The 17283-nt window shown below is 50.4% G+C and overlaps 6 protein-coding genes across 6 annotated transcripts; 3 read left to right on the forward strand and 3 right to left on the reverse strand.

The window, feature by feature from the left end:
• Positions 1–618: 618 nt before the first annotated feature.
• Positions 619–5045, forward strand: V8C40DRAFT_272941 (cohesin subunit SMC3; the record flags this gene model as incomplete). Its single annotated transcript, XM_083220413.1, has 6 exons — positions 619–636; positions 1121–1290; positions 1355–3914; positions 4062–4181; positions 4252–4687; positions 4747–5045. 6 exons carry the CDS (start codon positions 619–621, stop codon positions 5043–5045), a joined length of 3603 nt encoding a protein of 1200 aa, XP_083076921.1.
• A 432-nt stretch (positions 5046–5477) lies between these two features.
• On the reverse strand, positions 5478–6967 carry V8C40DRAFT_235283 (mitochondrial 54S ribosomal protein mL46). Its single transcript, XM_083213825.1, has 3 exons — positions 6798–6967; positions 6039–6730; positions 5478–5974 (listed from the first exon to the last, which is right to left on the reverse strand). The coding sequence occupies exons 1-3, from the start codon at positions 6847–6849 to the stop codon at positions 5681–5683; spliced, it is 1038 nt and encodes a 345-aa protein (XP_083076922.1). The 5' UTR covers positions 6850–6967; the 3' UTR covers positions 5478–5680.
• A 942-nt stretch (positions 6968–7909) lies between these two features.
• Positions 7910–10465, reverse strand: V8C40DRAFT_139107 (uncharacterized protein). The gene is made up of 2 exons (XM_083211171.1): positions 9784–10465; positions 7910–9682 (listed from the first exon to the last, which is right to left on the reverse strand). The coding sequence occupies exons 1-2, from the start codon at positions 10055–10057 to the stop codon at positions 8028–8030; spliced, it is 1929 nt and encodes a 642-aa protein (XP_083076923.1). The 5' UTR covers positions 10058–10465; the 3' UTR covers positions 7910–8027.
• Positions 10466–12255: 1790 nt separating this feature from the next.
• Positions 12256–12538, forward strand: V8C40DRAFT_235286 (uncharacterized protein). Its single transcript, XM_083213826.1, has one exon. The coding sequence runs from the start codon at positions 12269–12271 to the stop codon at positions 12437–12439; it is 171 nt and encodes a 56-aa protein (XP_083076924.1). The 5' UTR covers positions 12256–12268; the 3' UTR covers positions 12440–12538.
• A 1265-nt stretch (positions 12539–13803) lies between these two features.
• Positions 13804–14475, reverse strand: V8C40DRAFT_262443 (60S ribosomal protein eL43; the record flags this gene model as incomplete). Its single annotated transcript, XM_083219362.1, has 4 exons — positions 13804–13867; positions 13959–14123; positions 14366–14383; positions 14444–14475. The coding sequence occupies 4 exons, from the start codon at positions 14473–14475 to the stop codon at positions 13804–13806; spliced, it is 279 nt and encodes a 92-aa protein (XP_083076925.1).
• Positions 14476–14729: 254 nt separating this feature from the next.
• Positions 14730–16916, forward strand: V8C40DRAFT_235292 (Saccharopine dehydrogenase-domain-containing protein). The gene is made up of 5 exons (XM_083213828.1): positions 14730–15195; positions 15256–15399; positions 15478–15826; positions 15901–16466; positions 16539–16916. Exons 1-5 carry the CDS (start codon positions 15141–15143, stop codon positions 16694–16696), a joined length of 1272 nt encoding a protein of 423 aa, XP_083076926.1. The 5' UTR covers positions 14730–15140; the 3' UTR covers positions 16697–16916.
• Positions 16917–17283: the final 367 nt, after the last annotated feature.

The raw sequence follows: 17283 nt of genomic DNA on the forward strand, positions 1-17283 counted from the left end.
TATACGAGTATTGCATGTAGTATGTACTACGATGATTTTCAAAAGCGCAACCCCTGACATGCCATGTCGCAAAATTTTTCTCCGCTTGTCTTCTTGAGACAGAATGGCCAAGGTTGGTTGGTGCAGGCCAGATCTGGCTTGTCTAGATCGACCCGTTTGGCCGTAATCTAAAATTGCCGTGAGACGCTATTGTCCCTGTTGCTCAGCATTGGTTGGTCCGACACACGCCATCCATCCCCAACTTGTTTGACTCGCGGAGACTGGTTTCTGCAATTCGACCCGCCTATGACGATCAGTCATGCACGATGGTCGCCCATGGCTTTTCCGCGACTTTGGCGTCGCGTGTGTGTATCTTGAAGGATCGCCGTGGAGGTGATGGGAGCACGAGAATTAAGGCCAGATCATAAAACGAGCGGGAAGTGTCCTGGAACAGCTTGATGCAAATTACTGTGGCGGCGAATACCCCATATTACCGATTACAGCACTAGTGGTCGGGTTTTTGCCAGGGTAGCTACCACGCCGTCATGATGCTTTTCAGACATATCTCAGTCTATCACTGCAAGTGGAACATGTTCATTTACCTCTCGTGGGCTCGTGCCATCTTACGTACTAGATAACATGGGCACCTCATGCTTGGTACGCCATGTCTGGGAATCAAATTCGATGATTTGTTCGTGTCTGTCAGTGTGTGAATATGTACATAGCATGTCGTATTCTTTATCGAGTGGATTATCCTGGTCCAAGCAATGCCCCAGCTGACATGTTTTCCCCATAACAAGACAAAGAAAGGCGGAATAAAATTACCAGTGCAATTATATACTAGCCGTGACACAGGAAGCACTATAACATTCAATAAACGGCTACTAGAAGCTAAGGAAAGAGCTGTTGCACAATAGCATGTCTGATTCTGCCATGATAGCTACGCCAGTAATAAGCCCCAATTAATTTTCATCGGTGAGATGTAGGGTAGATGGCGCCAGTAGCTTTAGGCGCAGCAGGTTGGGTACCTAAACAGAACAGACAGCACCAAGAGCTATCATCGACACCTGATTTTTTAGGCGCTAATCTTAGATGGGCTGGTGCAACGCGACTCCAAGTTCTCTGATTAATCGCGGGCCAGACGAGACGCGTCGCATCGCATCGCATAGAACATTTGCACTCCGTTGATTCTGCGCAACCCGCGGCAAAAAGTTCAAGTTCTGCAGCTTCCTGGTCTCTCGGATGTTGCGCATCGGCGCCCGCGCAGCCGACCATGTATATCAAGCAAATCATCATCCAAGGCTTCAAAAGGTGCGGATTCGCAACCCCGCCATGTTGTTGAGACACACATTGTGTGCTGACTGCTCTCAAATAGCTACAAGGACCAAACGGTCATTGAACCCTTTTCTCCCAAGACCAATGTCATCGTCGGCCGCAATGGATCGGGAAAGAGTAACTTCTTCGCGGCGATTCGCTTCGTCCTCAGCGATGCATACACGCAAATGAGCCGTGAAGAGCGCCAGGGTCTCCTCCACGAAGGTTCGGGCTCAGCCGTCATGTCGGCCTATGTTGAGATTATCTTTGACAACAGCGACGACCGATTTCCCACCGGAGGCAAAGAAGTTGTGCTGCGACGCACCATTGGTCTCAAGAAGGACGAATACTCAGTTGACCGCAAGGTTGTCACCAAGACGGATGTCACAAACCTGCTGGAGGCAGCCGGCTTTTCACGTTCTAACCCGTACTACATTGTGCCCCAAGGTCGCGTCACCGCCTTGACAAATATGAAGGAGTCTGAGCGATTGAATCTGCTCAAGGAAGTTGCGGGTACACAAGTCTACGAAGCCCGCCGCGCCGAATCCCTCAAGATTATGACGGAGACGAACAACAAGCGAGAAAAGATTGACGAGCTTCTTGAGTACATCAAGGAGAGACTGGCAGAGCTCGAAGAAGAAAAGGAAGAACTGCGAGGCTTCCAGGAAAAGGACCGAGAGAGGAGATGTTTGGAATATGCATACCATCACCGAGAGCAAACCACCGTTCAAGCCGCCCTCGAGGAAATTGATAATGCCAGGCAAGACGGCCTGGACAACACAGATTCGAGCCGCGCGCAGTTCCTGGAAGGAGAAAAGGCGATTTCCAAGATTGACGCGGAGATTCACAAACTGCAGAGAGAGCTGGAGCTTCTGCAAATTGATCGACGTCAGCAGGAGGAAGATAGACGCGATAATGCAAAGCTGCTCGCCAAGATTGAGCTCAAGGTAAAGAATCTGAGAGAAGGACAGTCTGCACTGGAACAAGCTCGGGAGCAACATGCTTCCGAACTGGCCTCCGTACAGAGTGAGATTAAGACCAAGGAGAAAGAGCTGGCACAGCTTCTCCCCGAGTATACGCGGACGAAGAACGAAGAAGATGAGGTCAGAAGACAGCTGGATACCGTTGAGGCGTCACGATCACGCCTCTTTGCAAAGCAGAGCCGTGGATCTCGGTTCAAGAATCGCGCCGAGCGTGATGCTTGGCTCAAGCAGGAAATCGAGGAGCTCAGCTTGACCATCAGCACCCAAAAGGCAAACAAACTGGACGCTGATGAGGAGGTCACTAGAACCCAAAAGGCAATCGAGCAGGGCGAGAGAGAGGTTGCCGAGCTGCGCTCACGGTTGGCCAACTGGAGTGGCGACAGGGGCGAGGTGGTAGACCAAGCGGCCCAGGCACGGGCTACGCTGGACAGACTGAATGACGAACGGAAGCTGATTCGCCGAGAAGACGACAAGCTTAACTCTGTCATTTCCAACGCCCGGCAAGAGAAGGAGCACGCTGAGCGAGAACTGGCTCATGCGGTTGACGGAGCCACCGCTCGTGGTTTGGCTACTATACGCCGACTGAAGCAGGAGCAAGATATTCCGGGAGCCTACGGAACATTGGCAGATCTACTGGAGGTTAGTGACGCATATCGACTGCCCGTCGAACAAATTGCTGGCGCTAGTTTATTCCACTATGTTGTCGACAATGCCGATACTGCCACCTACCTCGCAGATACCATGTACAAACAGCACGGCGGCAGAGTCACATTCATGCCGTTGGCCCAACTTCGCCCACGCAAAGTAAACTATCCAAATTCCAACGACGCGGTTCCACTCTTGAGCAAGATCAACTACGATGAGCAGTTTGAGAAGGCGTTCCAACAGGTATTTGGAAAGGTTGTCGTATGCCCCAACCTTGCCGTGGCTGCTCAGTATGCCAGGAGCCACGGTGTGGATGGTATCACAGCAGAGGGTGATACCACCAACAAGCGTGGTGCCATGACCGGTGGTTACATCGACCCCCGGAAGTCACGCCTGGAAGCTGTGCAGGCTGCCAACAAGTGGAGAGAGGAGTATGATGGTCTCATTGAGCAATCTCGCAACATTCGCAGGCAGATTGAGCTCAAGGACCAAGAGATCACTGGTGCCATGTCTGAAGTTCAAAAACTTGAGCAGAGGCTCCGACAAGCTGAGGACGGCTTCGAGCCACTCAAACACGAGCTTCGAAACAGGTCGTCTCACATTGAGAACGAGAGGAGCCGTCTTGATGGGGCCATCAGGAGGCGGGATGCAGTTGAAAAGAACATGAGTGGATTCTTGCAGGAAGTTGCAGCTCACGAGTCCGAATTGGGCACAGATTTTAAGAAGACGCTTACAACAGCTGAGGAACGTGAGTTGGAAGGATCAAGCCGTACTGTCCAGCAATTGCAGAAACAGTGGAATGAAATCAGCAACAACCGCAGAATCCTGGAAAGACAGAAGCAGCTGTTGGAAATCGACCTACGGCAAAATCTTCAAATGAAACTGGATCAGCTCAACAGCCAAGCGTTTGAGAATTCTGCAGTTGGTGGCGCGTCAGGTAGCTTGAAGGAGGCCGAGCGCGAGTTGAAGAAGGCTCAAAAGGCTTTGAAGGCTGTTGAGGCTGATTTGAGCCAGACTGAGGCTCAGCTCGACGAGCTCAATACTCGCCTTGAACAATTTGAATCTGAAAAGGTCAACCGTGAGCAGACTCAACTGGAAATTTCCACAAGAATCGAGAGGCAGCAGAAGAGGATGGAGAAGACCTTGCAGCGAAAGGCTCTTTTGACTTCACAGGCTGCAGAATGCGCGAAAAACATTCGGGAGCTGGGAGTATTGCCCGAAGAGGCCTTTGACAAATACGAGAATATGCAGGCTAATACCGTAAGTCTTGCTTCCCCCCGTGAGGCAGAGTGAGAGAAACAAGGGGAAAGTCAACTAACTTGCTCGCTAGATTACATCCAAATTGAAAAAGGTCAACGAAGCGCTGAAAAAGTACAAGCACGTCAACAAAAAGGCTTTTGAGCAGTACAACAACTTTACGACGCAGCAAGAGCAGCTGATGAAGCGCCGGAAGGAATTGGACGATTCCCAGGGATCCATTGAAGAGCTCGTGGAGCACCTTGACCGGCGGAAGGATGAAGCCATTGAGCGTACTTTCAAACAGGTGTCCAAGGAATTTGCCACCATTTTCAGCAAGCTCGTGCCAGCTGGCCACGGTCGTCTGGTCATCCAAAGGAAAACAGATCGCCGTCAAGACGCTGAAGAGTCGGACGAAGAAGCACGGGGAAGTGTTGAGAACTACATCGGTGTTGGTATTAGCGTGTCTTTCAACTCCAAGCATCTGGATGAGCAACAAAAGATTCAACAGCTCAGTGGTGGTCAGAAGAGTAAGTGCCCTCTGGTTGTTCAAATATTTTGCCTTGCCACTAACTTTCAATCTCCCTAGGTTTGTGTGCTCTCTGCCTCATCTTTGCGCTGCAGCAGACCGAGAGTAGCCCCATGGTCATCTTTGATGAAGTCGACGCCAATCTGGATGCCCAATACCGAACTGCCGTTGCCTCACTTCTCGAGTCCATTTCTAACGAGGCCGGCACCCAGTTTATCTGCACCACTTTCCGACCCGAGATTGTTCACATTGCAGACAAGTGCTATGGCGTGACGTTCCGCAACAAGACGAGCTCCATCAACTGTGTCAGCACGGAGGATGCTCTCAACTTTGTCGAGGGACAGGCCAAACCAGCCTAAGTTGAGCGTGTGCTGTTACATTGGCAGTATGACACTTTGGCTGAACTGAACATAATGCCGGGCAGTGTTTGACAATCTGGAAATCGGGAAGCGGAAAGCGGCGTAGCGGCGTTGGGTAAAGCGGTCACCCGTTTGTGCTTTTTGGAAGGGCTGGTTACTATTGCTATTACTTTGTATGAAAAGAAATGAATCCTGGCTAATACAGTGGAGATTTTTACTTGATGAAACTTAGGGGTGATGGAGCTTCGGGTGCCAGACTTAGAATAAGGTCGAGGTAGAAGAGGCTGAGAGTTGGCCATTATATCATGATGAGTTTGGCTGATATAGCCGGTTTTGATACGAAACGCTCCATGTGTTTGAAATGGTTTGATAACAAGTGAATGTCGAAGAATTCTAAGCAGCAAAGTACCTTCCTTTAATTGCTGAGGGCATTGACAAATTGTCGTACGACAAGTCTCTTTTGAGAGTAACAAGGCAGAATGAGCAAAAGGATAGTTCCAACAGCCGCAGTGAAGCTCTGTATAATGGTGTAAACTATACAATTCATAATGTTACAAGTCCCAACCTTTCGACATCCCTTTTATATCATCGTAATACACATTCCCCTTTCTTTTCTTTTCTTTCCTTTTTTCTCCTTACCGGTCAGCCATCATATTCCTCACACCGCGGTAATACTCCGGCGCCAGCTCCGTCTCCAGCTCCTCCCGCGTCAGCCACTTGAAGTCTGTGTATCCAAAGGGATTGCCCTTGAGGTCGGCCTGGCCGGCCATGATCCTGCCCTTGAGGAAGAAGGTCTTGCGGCCCTTCTTCTCGACCTGGCCGTTGCTGCCGAGGACGGGCTCCTGCACGAGGTGGGCGACGGGGACGCGGCCGACGAGCCAGGTGTTCATGTTGACGCCGGCGGCTTGGTCCATGACTCTCTTTGCGCCCTGTTTCCCTCATGTTAGACCATCATCTCCCATTATAAAAAATCACACCAAATAAAAAACGTACCTCGTGGAGATTCTCGTCCTTGAGAACATCGGCAGGGAAGCCCCATCCATCAGGTCCCTTAACAACAAGATACAGCGTCTTCTCCATCTGGCGATCCAGCCGCCTCACATCCTTCTTCAAATCCGCCTCAGACAACCTCTCCGCCGGCCTCTCCACAGGCACGACGTCCTCCGGCGCAATAACCTCCGCATCATCACTGACCCTTGGCGCAGCGTCCTTAAGCAGGCTCTCCAGCACAGTCTCCTGCGCGCTGAGCTTGTCCCCGACCCTCAGCTCGTCGTCCCAGGCGGTCGAGTTCTTGCCCTTGTACGTCCCCAGCTCCTTGGCCACGGTGCCCCCGCGCTCCTGGACTTTAAGGCTCCAGTCCAGCTGCGCCGCCGTGTCGGGCTTGAAGTATATGCTCGTGATGAAGGGCGTGTTGAGGCGCTCCTCCAGGCGTTTCTGGTAGAAGAAGAAGGCGTTCTCGAAGGGGTGCAGAGTTCTCGTCAGCAGCGGCGGCCGTGTGAGGATGAGGCCGGAGCGGACGTCGTATGGATACGGCGTCTTGGTCGAGGATGCTAGAGGAGGAGGAGCGTCGACAGCAGGAGCCTTGACCTCCGTCGTTGTAGTTGCAGCCGCAGAGTAGAATCGGACAGATGCCGCTTTGTAGGTGGTTGCGCATCTGGAGCACAGCGTGGGGGAAGAAGCTGATGCTGGACGGTTTTGCAAACTCTTGGTCAGTCTTTTTTGACTCAATTGGCGGCTGCAATGGTTGCTTACATGAAAAGATGCCTCTAACGGCTCTGCTGCCTCTACTTGAGGCTGCCATCATGTCGGAATCCTGACTGGCTGCTCTATAAAACCCGCGGAGCAGCGCCAGGCCTTTTGTCGTGATGTCTTGCGCCTCGAACTTTTTTGGTTGTACCTCATCCCACCAACATCAATCTGCTTACATAACAACTACTTATGTAATAAACTCAAAGAGAGCAAAGCTGGAAATGCCAAGCAAAATCAATTCAACCAGAACTACTTGCTGCCTCAGGCCACGACCCGCAAAGCCGCACTTTCAACTACTAGAATAATTCCCACCTTTTGAAATCCTTTCCCTTTTTTCTTTTCTTCTTTTTCTCTCCAAGGCACCATTACCTTATCGTCAAGACCTTGCTTTCCACCTCCACAGCGTCCTGATCATTTATTCGTGTGCCGAGAGAGATAGATGCAGTCTTTTTCGCTAGCGGCACCTTCTTTTCTTCTCCTACTGGGTTCTGTTAGATAGATACTGCTTACATTCTTGCTACCAATTCCAAAATGAGAGCCTTGTTTGGCTCCTCTTTTCCTCTTGCCTTTTTGCGACATTTTTTAGTGTTCCCACCCCGCCATTGTACTGACGTCCTATGAAGCTATTCCCGTTTCCAGCTTTCCATTTTCCGTTTTTTGTCGCCATTTCCCGTGATAGCGAATAAAAGCAGAGTCGTCACTATTTAATGAAAGCTTCGATTTCTCTCTTTCTCTCTTTTTATCGACCGGGCGCAAAGACATGGCATCGAACCTCCTGAGAAGTGCTACCGGCTTTTGGTTTCCTCGTTGAATTTATGCCGGTAAAACTCCTCTTGAGTCTTCAGGACCCGTTGGCTAAAATTTCTTCAATCAGGTGCACAACCTCCTGCCATGAAATACTGCGGCTGGGATCGAAATTGATTGGAACTATATATCTCGTTCAACTACTAGTTCTAAGCCCTAGAAGTCCGCCCACAGAAAGAAAAAGACATGTATGACAAGCGCAATACATATTCAAAGCTCGAATCGCAATGCGCTGTAGCAGTATCGACAGACAGGCGCCCCCAAATATGACCAAAACTACAAAACAAATGCCCGACTCCTATTACACCTCGGTGTCCCTAACTAAATGCACTTCGCCGTCAATGTGGCTGGGGGTATCAAACCATGATATGGACCGCCGACAAAAGCCTTGAAACGCCAGACCAAATGCTTATTGCTGTGCACCCGTGATCAGGCTTGAAGTTCGGAGATTGCCCGGGCCACTTCCTGGGTGACCCTCTTCTCCCATGTTTGTCGTCGAGATTCGTCATCGAGTGAGGACGCGTCCTTCACTTCGTCGTAAAGTTTTCGTGATATATCACGGTTGATTGTTGCATATTGTTCTACCGTCAACTTCTGAGCCCGCCAGTGCGGCCTCAGGGCGTTACGGACGATGTCATTGACGCTCTTCTTTTCCTCAGTCGTCATTGTATGCCTCATGGAGTTTTCATCGCCACCGCGTGTCGGGCTGGACTCTGGCGACATCTCGTGCGCGCGCCGCGGCCGAGGCTGGCGAAGCTCCAGAGGGCGACTCTCGAGCCGATTCTCGCTTCGGCCACCACGGACTTCAAGCTTTATTGGCGGCGATTCGGAGTCGCTGTGGTCGCTACTGCTGAAGCGGGTGGGTGAGTAATTCGCAGGTGGGTATATTGGTTCGATGTGTGTGCTGAGAGAGAGAGTCGGAGAAGATGGCCGTCCATTGAGATTGGGTAATGGAGGTGGTGTTAATGAGAGAGCCCGTGGGCTGCTGAATGCGGATGGAGATGGAGAGAGGGCCGGAGATGATGCCTCATGGAAAGGCCGCCAACCAGAGGCGGTGGCAGACGTCTCGTCTTCCGAGTGGATTATGGGTTCCAGCTCTTTGAGCAAGGAAGAGACCACCAAAGTTGGCTCAGCATCGTCCCGGCTGGGACTGATGGTGTTGGTGTTTCTCGATGAAGTCCCATTTGGTACCCTTGCTGACGACGGACCGGCCGCTGCCGGAGCACTGGTTGTTGCAGAGCTTTCTCCGTGCGTTGGGAGCCGTCGGGTTCGAGGGCGCTTGAGTTTTCTCTCGGGCTCTTGGGCAGGTTGCTCAATGGGTGAGCCCGTGACAGACCGAGCCTTTCGTTTGCGGGTGCTTGGGCTGGAGTTCTCGGCCTCTCGAGCACGATCTAGGGCTCCCCAGGCACGCCTCTCGTCCCGCGTTTCCTCAACGGGCGGTAGCAAGGGCTGGAGGCGTTCGCTAATCTGTGGCGGAATGTTGCTCGCAAAGGAATCCCGCGCACCAAGCCGCTGTGCAATGCTTATCCGTTGCTGCCATCGCTGCAGCTCTCGTCGATCCAGTTGCTGAAACCTGCGGAAACGCTCAAGATCTTCGTCCTCGTCGTCGTGGTTATCGAGATCAAGCTCGCTCATCTCGTAGAAGCGGCCGGAGAACTGGCCCCAGGCGCCCTGCCACTCCATGTTGCGTGCCTGGCGGCGTGCCCGTCTGAGACGAGCGCGGGTGCGGACGTTGAAGCCTCGGTTTGCTCGACCGGTTGGACGGCGAGCGGTTTGAGGCCGTGGTATGGTCTCTGGGGCAGCCTCTGGATCTGGCTGGTCGTCCGTTATTTCGAACAAATGGGCACACTCCATGCAGTACCAGTCACCCTCGGGGATGTAATCGAGGCCAATGCAATGCGTATGGTAAGCTGCATCGCAGCCATCGCAGAGCAGGAGAATGTCCTCTCGTTCGGCTGAGTTGCAGATGGGGCATGGGTTGGATTCTTCTTCTTCTTCATCTGGGTTCTCTCCAAGCCACTGCTGCACGTCGAACTCGGCAACTTGCTTCTTGTCTTCGACTTCGTAGGTTGATATGGCGATGCCTGTAGAATTCCCAGCCAAAGTCAGCAGCTGCACCCGTAGTGTTTGTAAGGGACATTTGTGCGGGCACACAGAGTAGAGGGGTTGCGAGAGCCAAACTCACCATCTTGGCCGTTGTAGACTCTAACAGAGTGAAAGGGCTTGCGGCAAATGGGACAGGTATTGGTCTTTTGAGCCCAGGACCGGATGCAGGCATCGTGGATTATGTGATCACAGCCATCGAGAGCCGCCACTATGTTGAGATAGCTAGAATCGCCCTCGACGGCCTCGGCGATGGCAGCTGTAGCGGTGTCGACGGCGGGTTGAGGGCTCTCGGTCGAGGACGAGGGGCGCGGCAGCGGATCCAAACATATGATGCACTGATCAGGCTCAGACATGATGCCGGGTGTGATGAGTGACGCCAGAAACTGATGAAAACATGTAAAAAGACAATGAGGTCAACAGTGCCCGATGGAGCAAAAAAAGAGTAAAGGTAGGCTGGTTTCTGAAACGTGGGAAACGGCGGTTTGTGGCGTGTGCCGCAGCGAGAGAAACTGGGTTTGTATGAAGGCTAATATGATTTGATGGTTTGTATTAGTGGTGAAGCGGGCGAGCTGGTTGGTATTGGTACAAGGTCTGGTGGGAAGCGGTGCTTTTGTCGGGTGCTGGTAGCGCGCACAGTGAGAGTGAGGTCCAGGTCCAGGCACTACCAGTACGGACCAGACCTTCAGTGAGGATTGAAAGAGGGAGAGTTCAGCTAGAGACAGCCTGGAAAAGGCGGGCTCTGGCAGGCTAGCGCAGGCCTGTTAGGGGTCTGGGCGGGGGCCAATCAGCGAGTCACAGCGCTGGAGCAGCCACGCCTGTCATTGATTGAGCGTGCCGTTTGTTGGATGCTGGAAGGTGGCGGCAGATGGAACTCGTACCAGGAGGGGGATCCGAATGGATTTGATGGATGTCTTTTCTCGGCGTGAGCGTGAGCGTGAGTGAGCGTCAGAGTCAGAGCCCGGCTCGGGGCAGCTCCGTGCGTGATCCTGGTGGGACTTAGAGATTCGATTCTCTTCTGCACGAGGACGGGGAAATGAGTCGAGCTGAGTGAATGAGTGAGTGAGGTTTTCTTGGTTGTTCTGCTATGCCATCAGTTTTCAAGGCAGGGAGACAGAATCTTTAGTGTGTCTTGGAGTGACTTGAGGAGATGCGTTGAGCAAGTCGAGCTCCATGCAACATGAACTTTTTTCCCGGGTTTTTAGCACAGACGATACCATCTGTACATGTACATGTGTACCTGTGGCCAGGTACTTTTCACGCGAGTCTAAATGCGCAAGAAACAGTGTTCAGGTACTAGCAGGTCGCAAGTACTCACTTAACTTAGATTGGTAGGCCGTGTGCTCCGTGCTACCATGCAAGTAAGAGAGGCTCTGCCTTGTGACGGACGTCACACCTCGTATTAGCTCTCCATCAGCACTGAGCCGATACAACATGATCCGTAGAATGTATTTGCATTGGGACTGTGGAATGGAAGCCAAGCATAGGCCAAAAAACACATGATAAATGCACGGATGGCTCGAAGCTACCGTTGGGGTAATGAGGTTAGTAGGAGTTTGTTTGGGCGTTACAAGTAGTGAGGTATAGGACTACAATAAGGTCAGGTATAGTACATTAGTACACATTAAGCGAGACCTCTAGAAGCCCGCCAGGGAAAGAGAGAGAAAAAAAAAGCCATGCAAGAAAGAGGCAAAACGGCTGTGCATATTATGGGGTCAATCGGTACATTACGTTCAGACGAGGAGACAAGGTGCAAAAGTGCAGATTACAGTGCTCCGTATATCCGCCATTGCCTTAGCACGCGCGCATTCCTTCGCTCCTTGCCGCCGCTGCAGCAGTGCCTCTTGAGCGGATACTTTGCAGTCCCAGACCCTTCAATACCTTGTTTTGGTATTCATATGTTGGTCACAGCAATACTAAATACTATCCGTGCAGATCTTGTCTACTAGGCACCATGTTAGGGTCCGAGCTACCTAATGGGCAGACAGAGACAGACATCAAGGTGTTGATTAGAGGCGGAACCATGGGAGCAGCAAGTTACCAGGTACCTGATCAATGTACAAGCAAAAACAATAACGCAAAAAACCTTGAGAGTGCTGGGAAGTGCCTGCAAGGTTCGGTTCGCCGTACTCGGTACCTCCCCGGTGGGCTTCGAACGGATGATGCCTTGCGCGAAACGGCTGGGCCTGTCAGTCTCACGTGCCGAGGCCGGCGTGCATTTTCGTAGTGATGAAACATGTAATTCATTCGCAATTAACCCAGAGACATGGCCGCCAAGGGGTAGCATTCTGGGGGCAGCTGCTCAGTATAGCACCTAGGATGACCAGGCTCTTGCGTGCATGTTCAAAGTATCTACTACCTACTATACCAAGAAATACTAATATAAAATACAGGCATCAATGATACGAGTATTCTACAGATAGGTAGGCGCTCTGCCGCCCAGCCAGACATGAGCCAGGGACATTAGTACCTTATTGGCAGTCATCCGGGTTGGCTTGTATGGATGCATGCGACTTGTTACGGCACTAGGCAAAATACACCTGCTGCTCCGGATGTCGTAAAGTTACATGGCGGAATGCATCTCTGATGGGAGCATGGCCGGGGTGGTGCTACCAAGGTGGTGCTTTGTATACAGTACTCGTGTAACTGTAACCAGAGATCCAAATGGACACTACGGAATGGGAGAAGATAGAGAGAAAGAGAGTACCACGGGATTCATGTCTACATATGCCTGCTAGGAAGACCGATACCTAGTAGACAAGGGTGGTTTTTTTTGAGAGAGAATTGGATTTAATCTGAAGGGGAATATCTCAAGGGCCAAGCGGGGTCTGGAGGGGATTTGCCGGGACTACGATTGGAACGTTCTTGTCTCTTCATTTTTTTCAAGTTTATTTTGTCTACCTCACAAAATTACTCTCTATTTTCACTCATTTTACTACCGGACATTTTGGTCCAAATTTAGAGTGTACACATAGTTAAGTGCCCATTAAATTATGGACGTTATATCGCGGCTTAGAAAAGGCACATGAGCACCCCCATGTTTGCAGTACTTGGAGGAAAAATGAAAAGAAAGTTTAAGAAGAGAGAAAGAAAAAGTTCAAAAGAGAGACTTTGTGTGCCTGCCCCGTCCGCTACATGCAAGGAACCACAGCTGCATTCGTCACTTGACGGACCTCTTCTCCCTCGACTCTCTGCCGGGGCGTAACACGGCCACATGTAATTTACCAAAGGCAGCAATCAACTCCATGGCTGTAATCAAGTTGATGCAGTGTGATGCACTTGCATTGGCATTGGGACCAGAAGCGCCATCTCTGCCGTAATCCCCACTCCAACCCCGTCGTCATTGATCCCATGAGCCGTGAATGGATACGAAGCACTGCGCCATGCCAGTATTGCTAGCACCTGGACAACTTGAGTTAGCATGGTCTGCATCGTTCTCCATTTCACCTGGCAGGCCTTTTCTGGTGAATATTCCTGAGTTTGAAGCGTTCACGTGCCAGTATATGATGGGTGCAGCTGCGGAGGAGCGTCCATTTCGTTTACGGTCGTTGCCATACGAGATACAGCACTACAATAAAAACTGCTTTGATGGCAGGTTGTGACTCTTGCTCAAAGTGTCGCAATGAGATCCCTTGTGACTTCTGTCTGGTGGACCAAATCGGTATCGACGTAGAGGTCCTGCCACAAGAGAGGGGGAGAAGAGGAAAAGACGTGAGCTTTAGTGCACGCTGCTTGTGCACTGGCGTAGCTGCGTCTGCTCGAGTTGCCTTTGAATTCTGTCATTCGCGTGCGTCTCTCCTCTATGTGGTGAGCATGCACATTGCCTCCCGGTTGACGACAATTAAGCGTTCACCTCGTCCAGTCGACCAAATTCCTTCACAAGGCGCTAGGATCCATGGCATCAAATCATTTCTTAGTTCGGGTGTCCGAGATAATGCAATTTCCTTTTTTGTTCATTGCCTATCGACCGGTGTCTATGACCAAAGATCGAGCGTCGACGTTCATTTTTCGTCAACGTAGTGTATGCACGCAAACAATGTCCCCCATACACCAGACCGAAAAGCAAAGCCGAATCCCTTCAACCGTTTTAAGAAGAAACACCTTAAACCTCAGCAATCTCCCTCAATCGTCGCAGAGTTGATCGCATGGCAGCGGCGGCGGGTGTGCTGTAGAACATTGCAACGTCAGTATTTACTTCCGGGGAACAGCGTGCTCGTGGATTGTCCAGGCTCGTCTTGTGGTTTGTGGGCAACGTACGCAACAGTGTAGGCACCGCCAGCAATGGTTCGGCTGCAGGCGCGGCAGTTCCAGATACCAACAGACTTTCTTCGGACGGTGGTCTTTCCGCAGAAGGTGCAGGTGTACTTGGCGTGCTGGGTGATTTCCATCTTCTTCACCTGCTTTCGCAGGGAGGCACCGTAACTATAGCCAGTTGCATTAGTTGCCAGTTCATCTGGAAATTTCCATCCGCTTGCGATAGGTTTTGAGTATCGAGGATCAAGTCTCGCGAGGTTGCCATAGACACAGCCCAGTCTATCCGAAAGCTTTTCTCAAGGAGGTGTAACAGAGGCCGTGTAAAGACAATTGAGAACTCGTTTTCGTCGGGCTCGAAGTCGATATATCGTATTGGGGGTAGGGATTGTTGTGCATCTTTCGAGACTCACCGGGTACCATATTTACCGCTGAAGACAAGTTAGCAGACATTCGTTTGTTGAGTTCTTCCATCAAGGGATTATACGTACGTCACGCCGACCTTCTTGGTGCGCTTGGTCATCTTGACGGATTTGTGTGGATGGGGATGTTTGGTTGCTTGACTTCGGTTGGAGGCTGCTCTCACGAAAATGTGTTGGAAAGCTGGAGTTGTGATTTTCCTTAGGGCACGCACGTGAGCGACGGGCCAAGCGAAGCCCCACCACTGTTTTTCATTTTGAATTGGCTATCGATAAGAATTTCTTAAATCACGTGACTATACAGGCCGCCATCTCCGTCATCTCCACAATTAGTCCAGTTCCCCATCTTTTTCATCGTGTTTGCTGCGTGTGTCTGGATTGGATGATTTATTGTGGGCTTTGGCCATGAGCGAATGGTTTCATCAACATGTTGCGACCACCTGTAGGCGGTTGCCTCGGTTGGAATGGAATCAGAGCATCATTGTTTTCTTCTAGAGTCAGTCTACTTTGTGCCTACCTTATCTAAGTATAGCTTCATTAAATAGAAATGTATTTAGCTACTAGCAGAAGCTTTGGCATTTAACACGCTTGTTCTGCATCTGTAGCTGTTCTATGCCGGTTAATGTACCACCTCCCCATTGGCATCATTACATTGCAAGAACGTGGCCAACAGTTCCAGAAGACCTTGCCACCTTCACAGTCTGTCCATCATCTCTATCCGGTGTCCATTATCCCTCTTTAAACGCTTCGCAACATTCTGTCACTCACAATGCCATTCAAAGACCACAATCGCCAGTATGACTTGGTTGTCTTCGGAGCCACGGGTATGTGATGTTTAAGCTGGGGCACAGTTGAATGCAGACCAATGCTCATCGGCAGTGTAGGATACACCGGTCGTCTGGCAGCCGAGTACATTACTGTCAACTTCCCAGTCAATTTGAAATGGGCCATTGCTGGTCGTTCTGAGCCAAAGCTCCAGGCAGTCGTTGACGATTGCAAGAAGCTGAACTCGGACAGAAACCCTCCAGGTTCGTCTACAGCTATCTCTACCAGCTAATACTATGATATGATGTTTCTATGGAGTAGAATTAACAACACGAGAACAGCAATTGAGACGGCGGGAGTGGATAGCTACGACGAAATGAGTGCGCTGGCGAAAAAGACATTTGTCATGATTACAACTGTCGGCCCGTATAGCGCTCATGGAGAGTATGCAGTAAGGGCATGCGCCGAAGCCGGTACACATTACTTTGATGTAACCGGTGAGACGCCATGGGTCTATAGAATGATTAAGAAGTATGAAAAGATTGCTAAAGAGAGCGGTGCTATTCTCATCCCCCAGATGGGATTGGAGTCTGCTCCAGCTGACCTGTGCACCTGGTCTTTGGCTCAGACACTCCGGAAACAGCTGAATGCTAAGACAAGAGATGTTATTATTTCGATCTATAATCTGCGGTAAGTTGAACTCTTTCATTTTCCGTCCTATAATATTATCGAAAACGTGCGCTTACTCAAGGCTTTACATCCAGAGCTGCTCCCTCTGGCGGCACCGTTTCAACTGTTCTCACCATATTCGATCACTTCACTTTGAGTGAGCTGGCGGAATCTGGAAAACCATTTGCCCTATCCCCTATACCCCACCCTGGAGAGCCAAAGCGACACAATGCCTCCATTTGGCAAAAGATATTTGGCGTCCACTATGTGCCTAATCTTGGAACCGTTACCACGGCCTTTACTAGCTCTGCCGACCAAGGGTTGGTAGAACGCTCATGGGGCCTTTTATCAGAGATTCCTAGCCGGAAAGACGAGTTCTACGGGCCAAATTTTCATTGGGCAGAATGCTACAGGCCTCGCAATTGGCTGTATGGAGTCATTGTCCATTGGGTAATCGTCATTGGCATATTCCTGGTTGCTACTGGAAAACCTGTCAGGACTCTGTTCCGAAATTTTGTTCCGGCGCCAGGCACAGGACCGTCCAAAGATGAGATGGAGAAAGAGGAGGTTGAATGGCGTGGCATTGCAAATCCTGATACGGAGTTGCCTGGTGATAGGCAAGCCTTTTGCCGAGCTTGGTACTATGGTAGCATGTACTCGTGTAAGTGGTAAACACCCGGCCCAACAGATGGTGCTTCTTGAGGACCAGGTTTTGACGATAGTATTTTTACAGTGACGGCAATGTTATGTTGCGAGGCTGCTCGAACAGTCTTGGAAGATGATCTTGAGCTCGATGGAGGCTTCTATACTCCGTGTTGTCTGGGTCAGGGCATTGTTGACCGAGCTCATAATGGAGGCTTCAAGATGGAGACGCGAATCCAGTACAAATGAGCCATGTTTTTTTTCTGAATATTGACCAAGCAGAATTTAATCGTATATTTGGGTATCTACTACTTAGATAGAGAAATACCTATAGTAGAAAATAAACGGCTTTCCTTCACATCTGGTTGCGATGCTGGAGCTCCACGCAGTCGCTGGGATGCCGAATACCTACTCCATTTATAGAATTTATACGCCAATGTACTTTAAACAACAAGTGGCGACGTTACACTGGCCAATATGAAGCCCATAACAACATGTCAGTATATGTATCGTAGAGAAGCCATGCAGTACTTCGACTCTGTGGAGAACAAGTATCTAGGTGGAGATTTGTTAGCGGTAGTGCCTGGATTGTTTTGGAGTTGCAAGCCAGTGTTGACGCTATGGCTCCAATTTTAGAGTTTTCAGTTGAATACAACAAGGTTTGTCGAGAGGATTGGACACAATAACATCCATTGAGCATTGTTGTTAGGATGCCCCAGATCAATTTGGAATCTCCAAAGCTTCAATTCTTGTTTCAATGAGTAGTACCCGCCGGAGTACTCCATACTTGCAGGATACTTGTACGAGTAGAAGTGAATACATGTTTTTCTCACATG

Source organism: Trichoderma camerunense, assembly GCF_050948025.1.
Source record: "Trichoderma camerunense strain CBS 138272 chromosome Unknown V8C40scaffold_3, whole genome shotgun sequence".
In the NCBI taxonomy this organism is placed as follows: domain Eukaryota; kingdom Fungi; phylum Ascomycota; class Sordariomycetes; order Hypocreales; family Hypocreaceae; genus Trichoderma; species Trichoderma camerunense.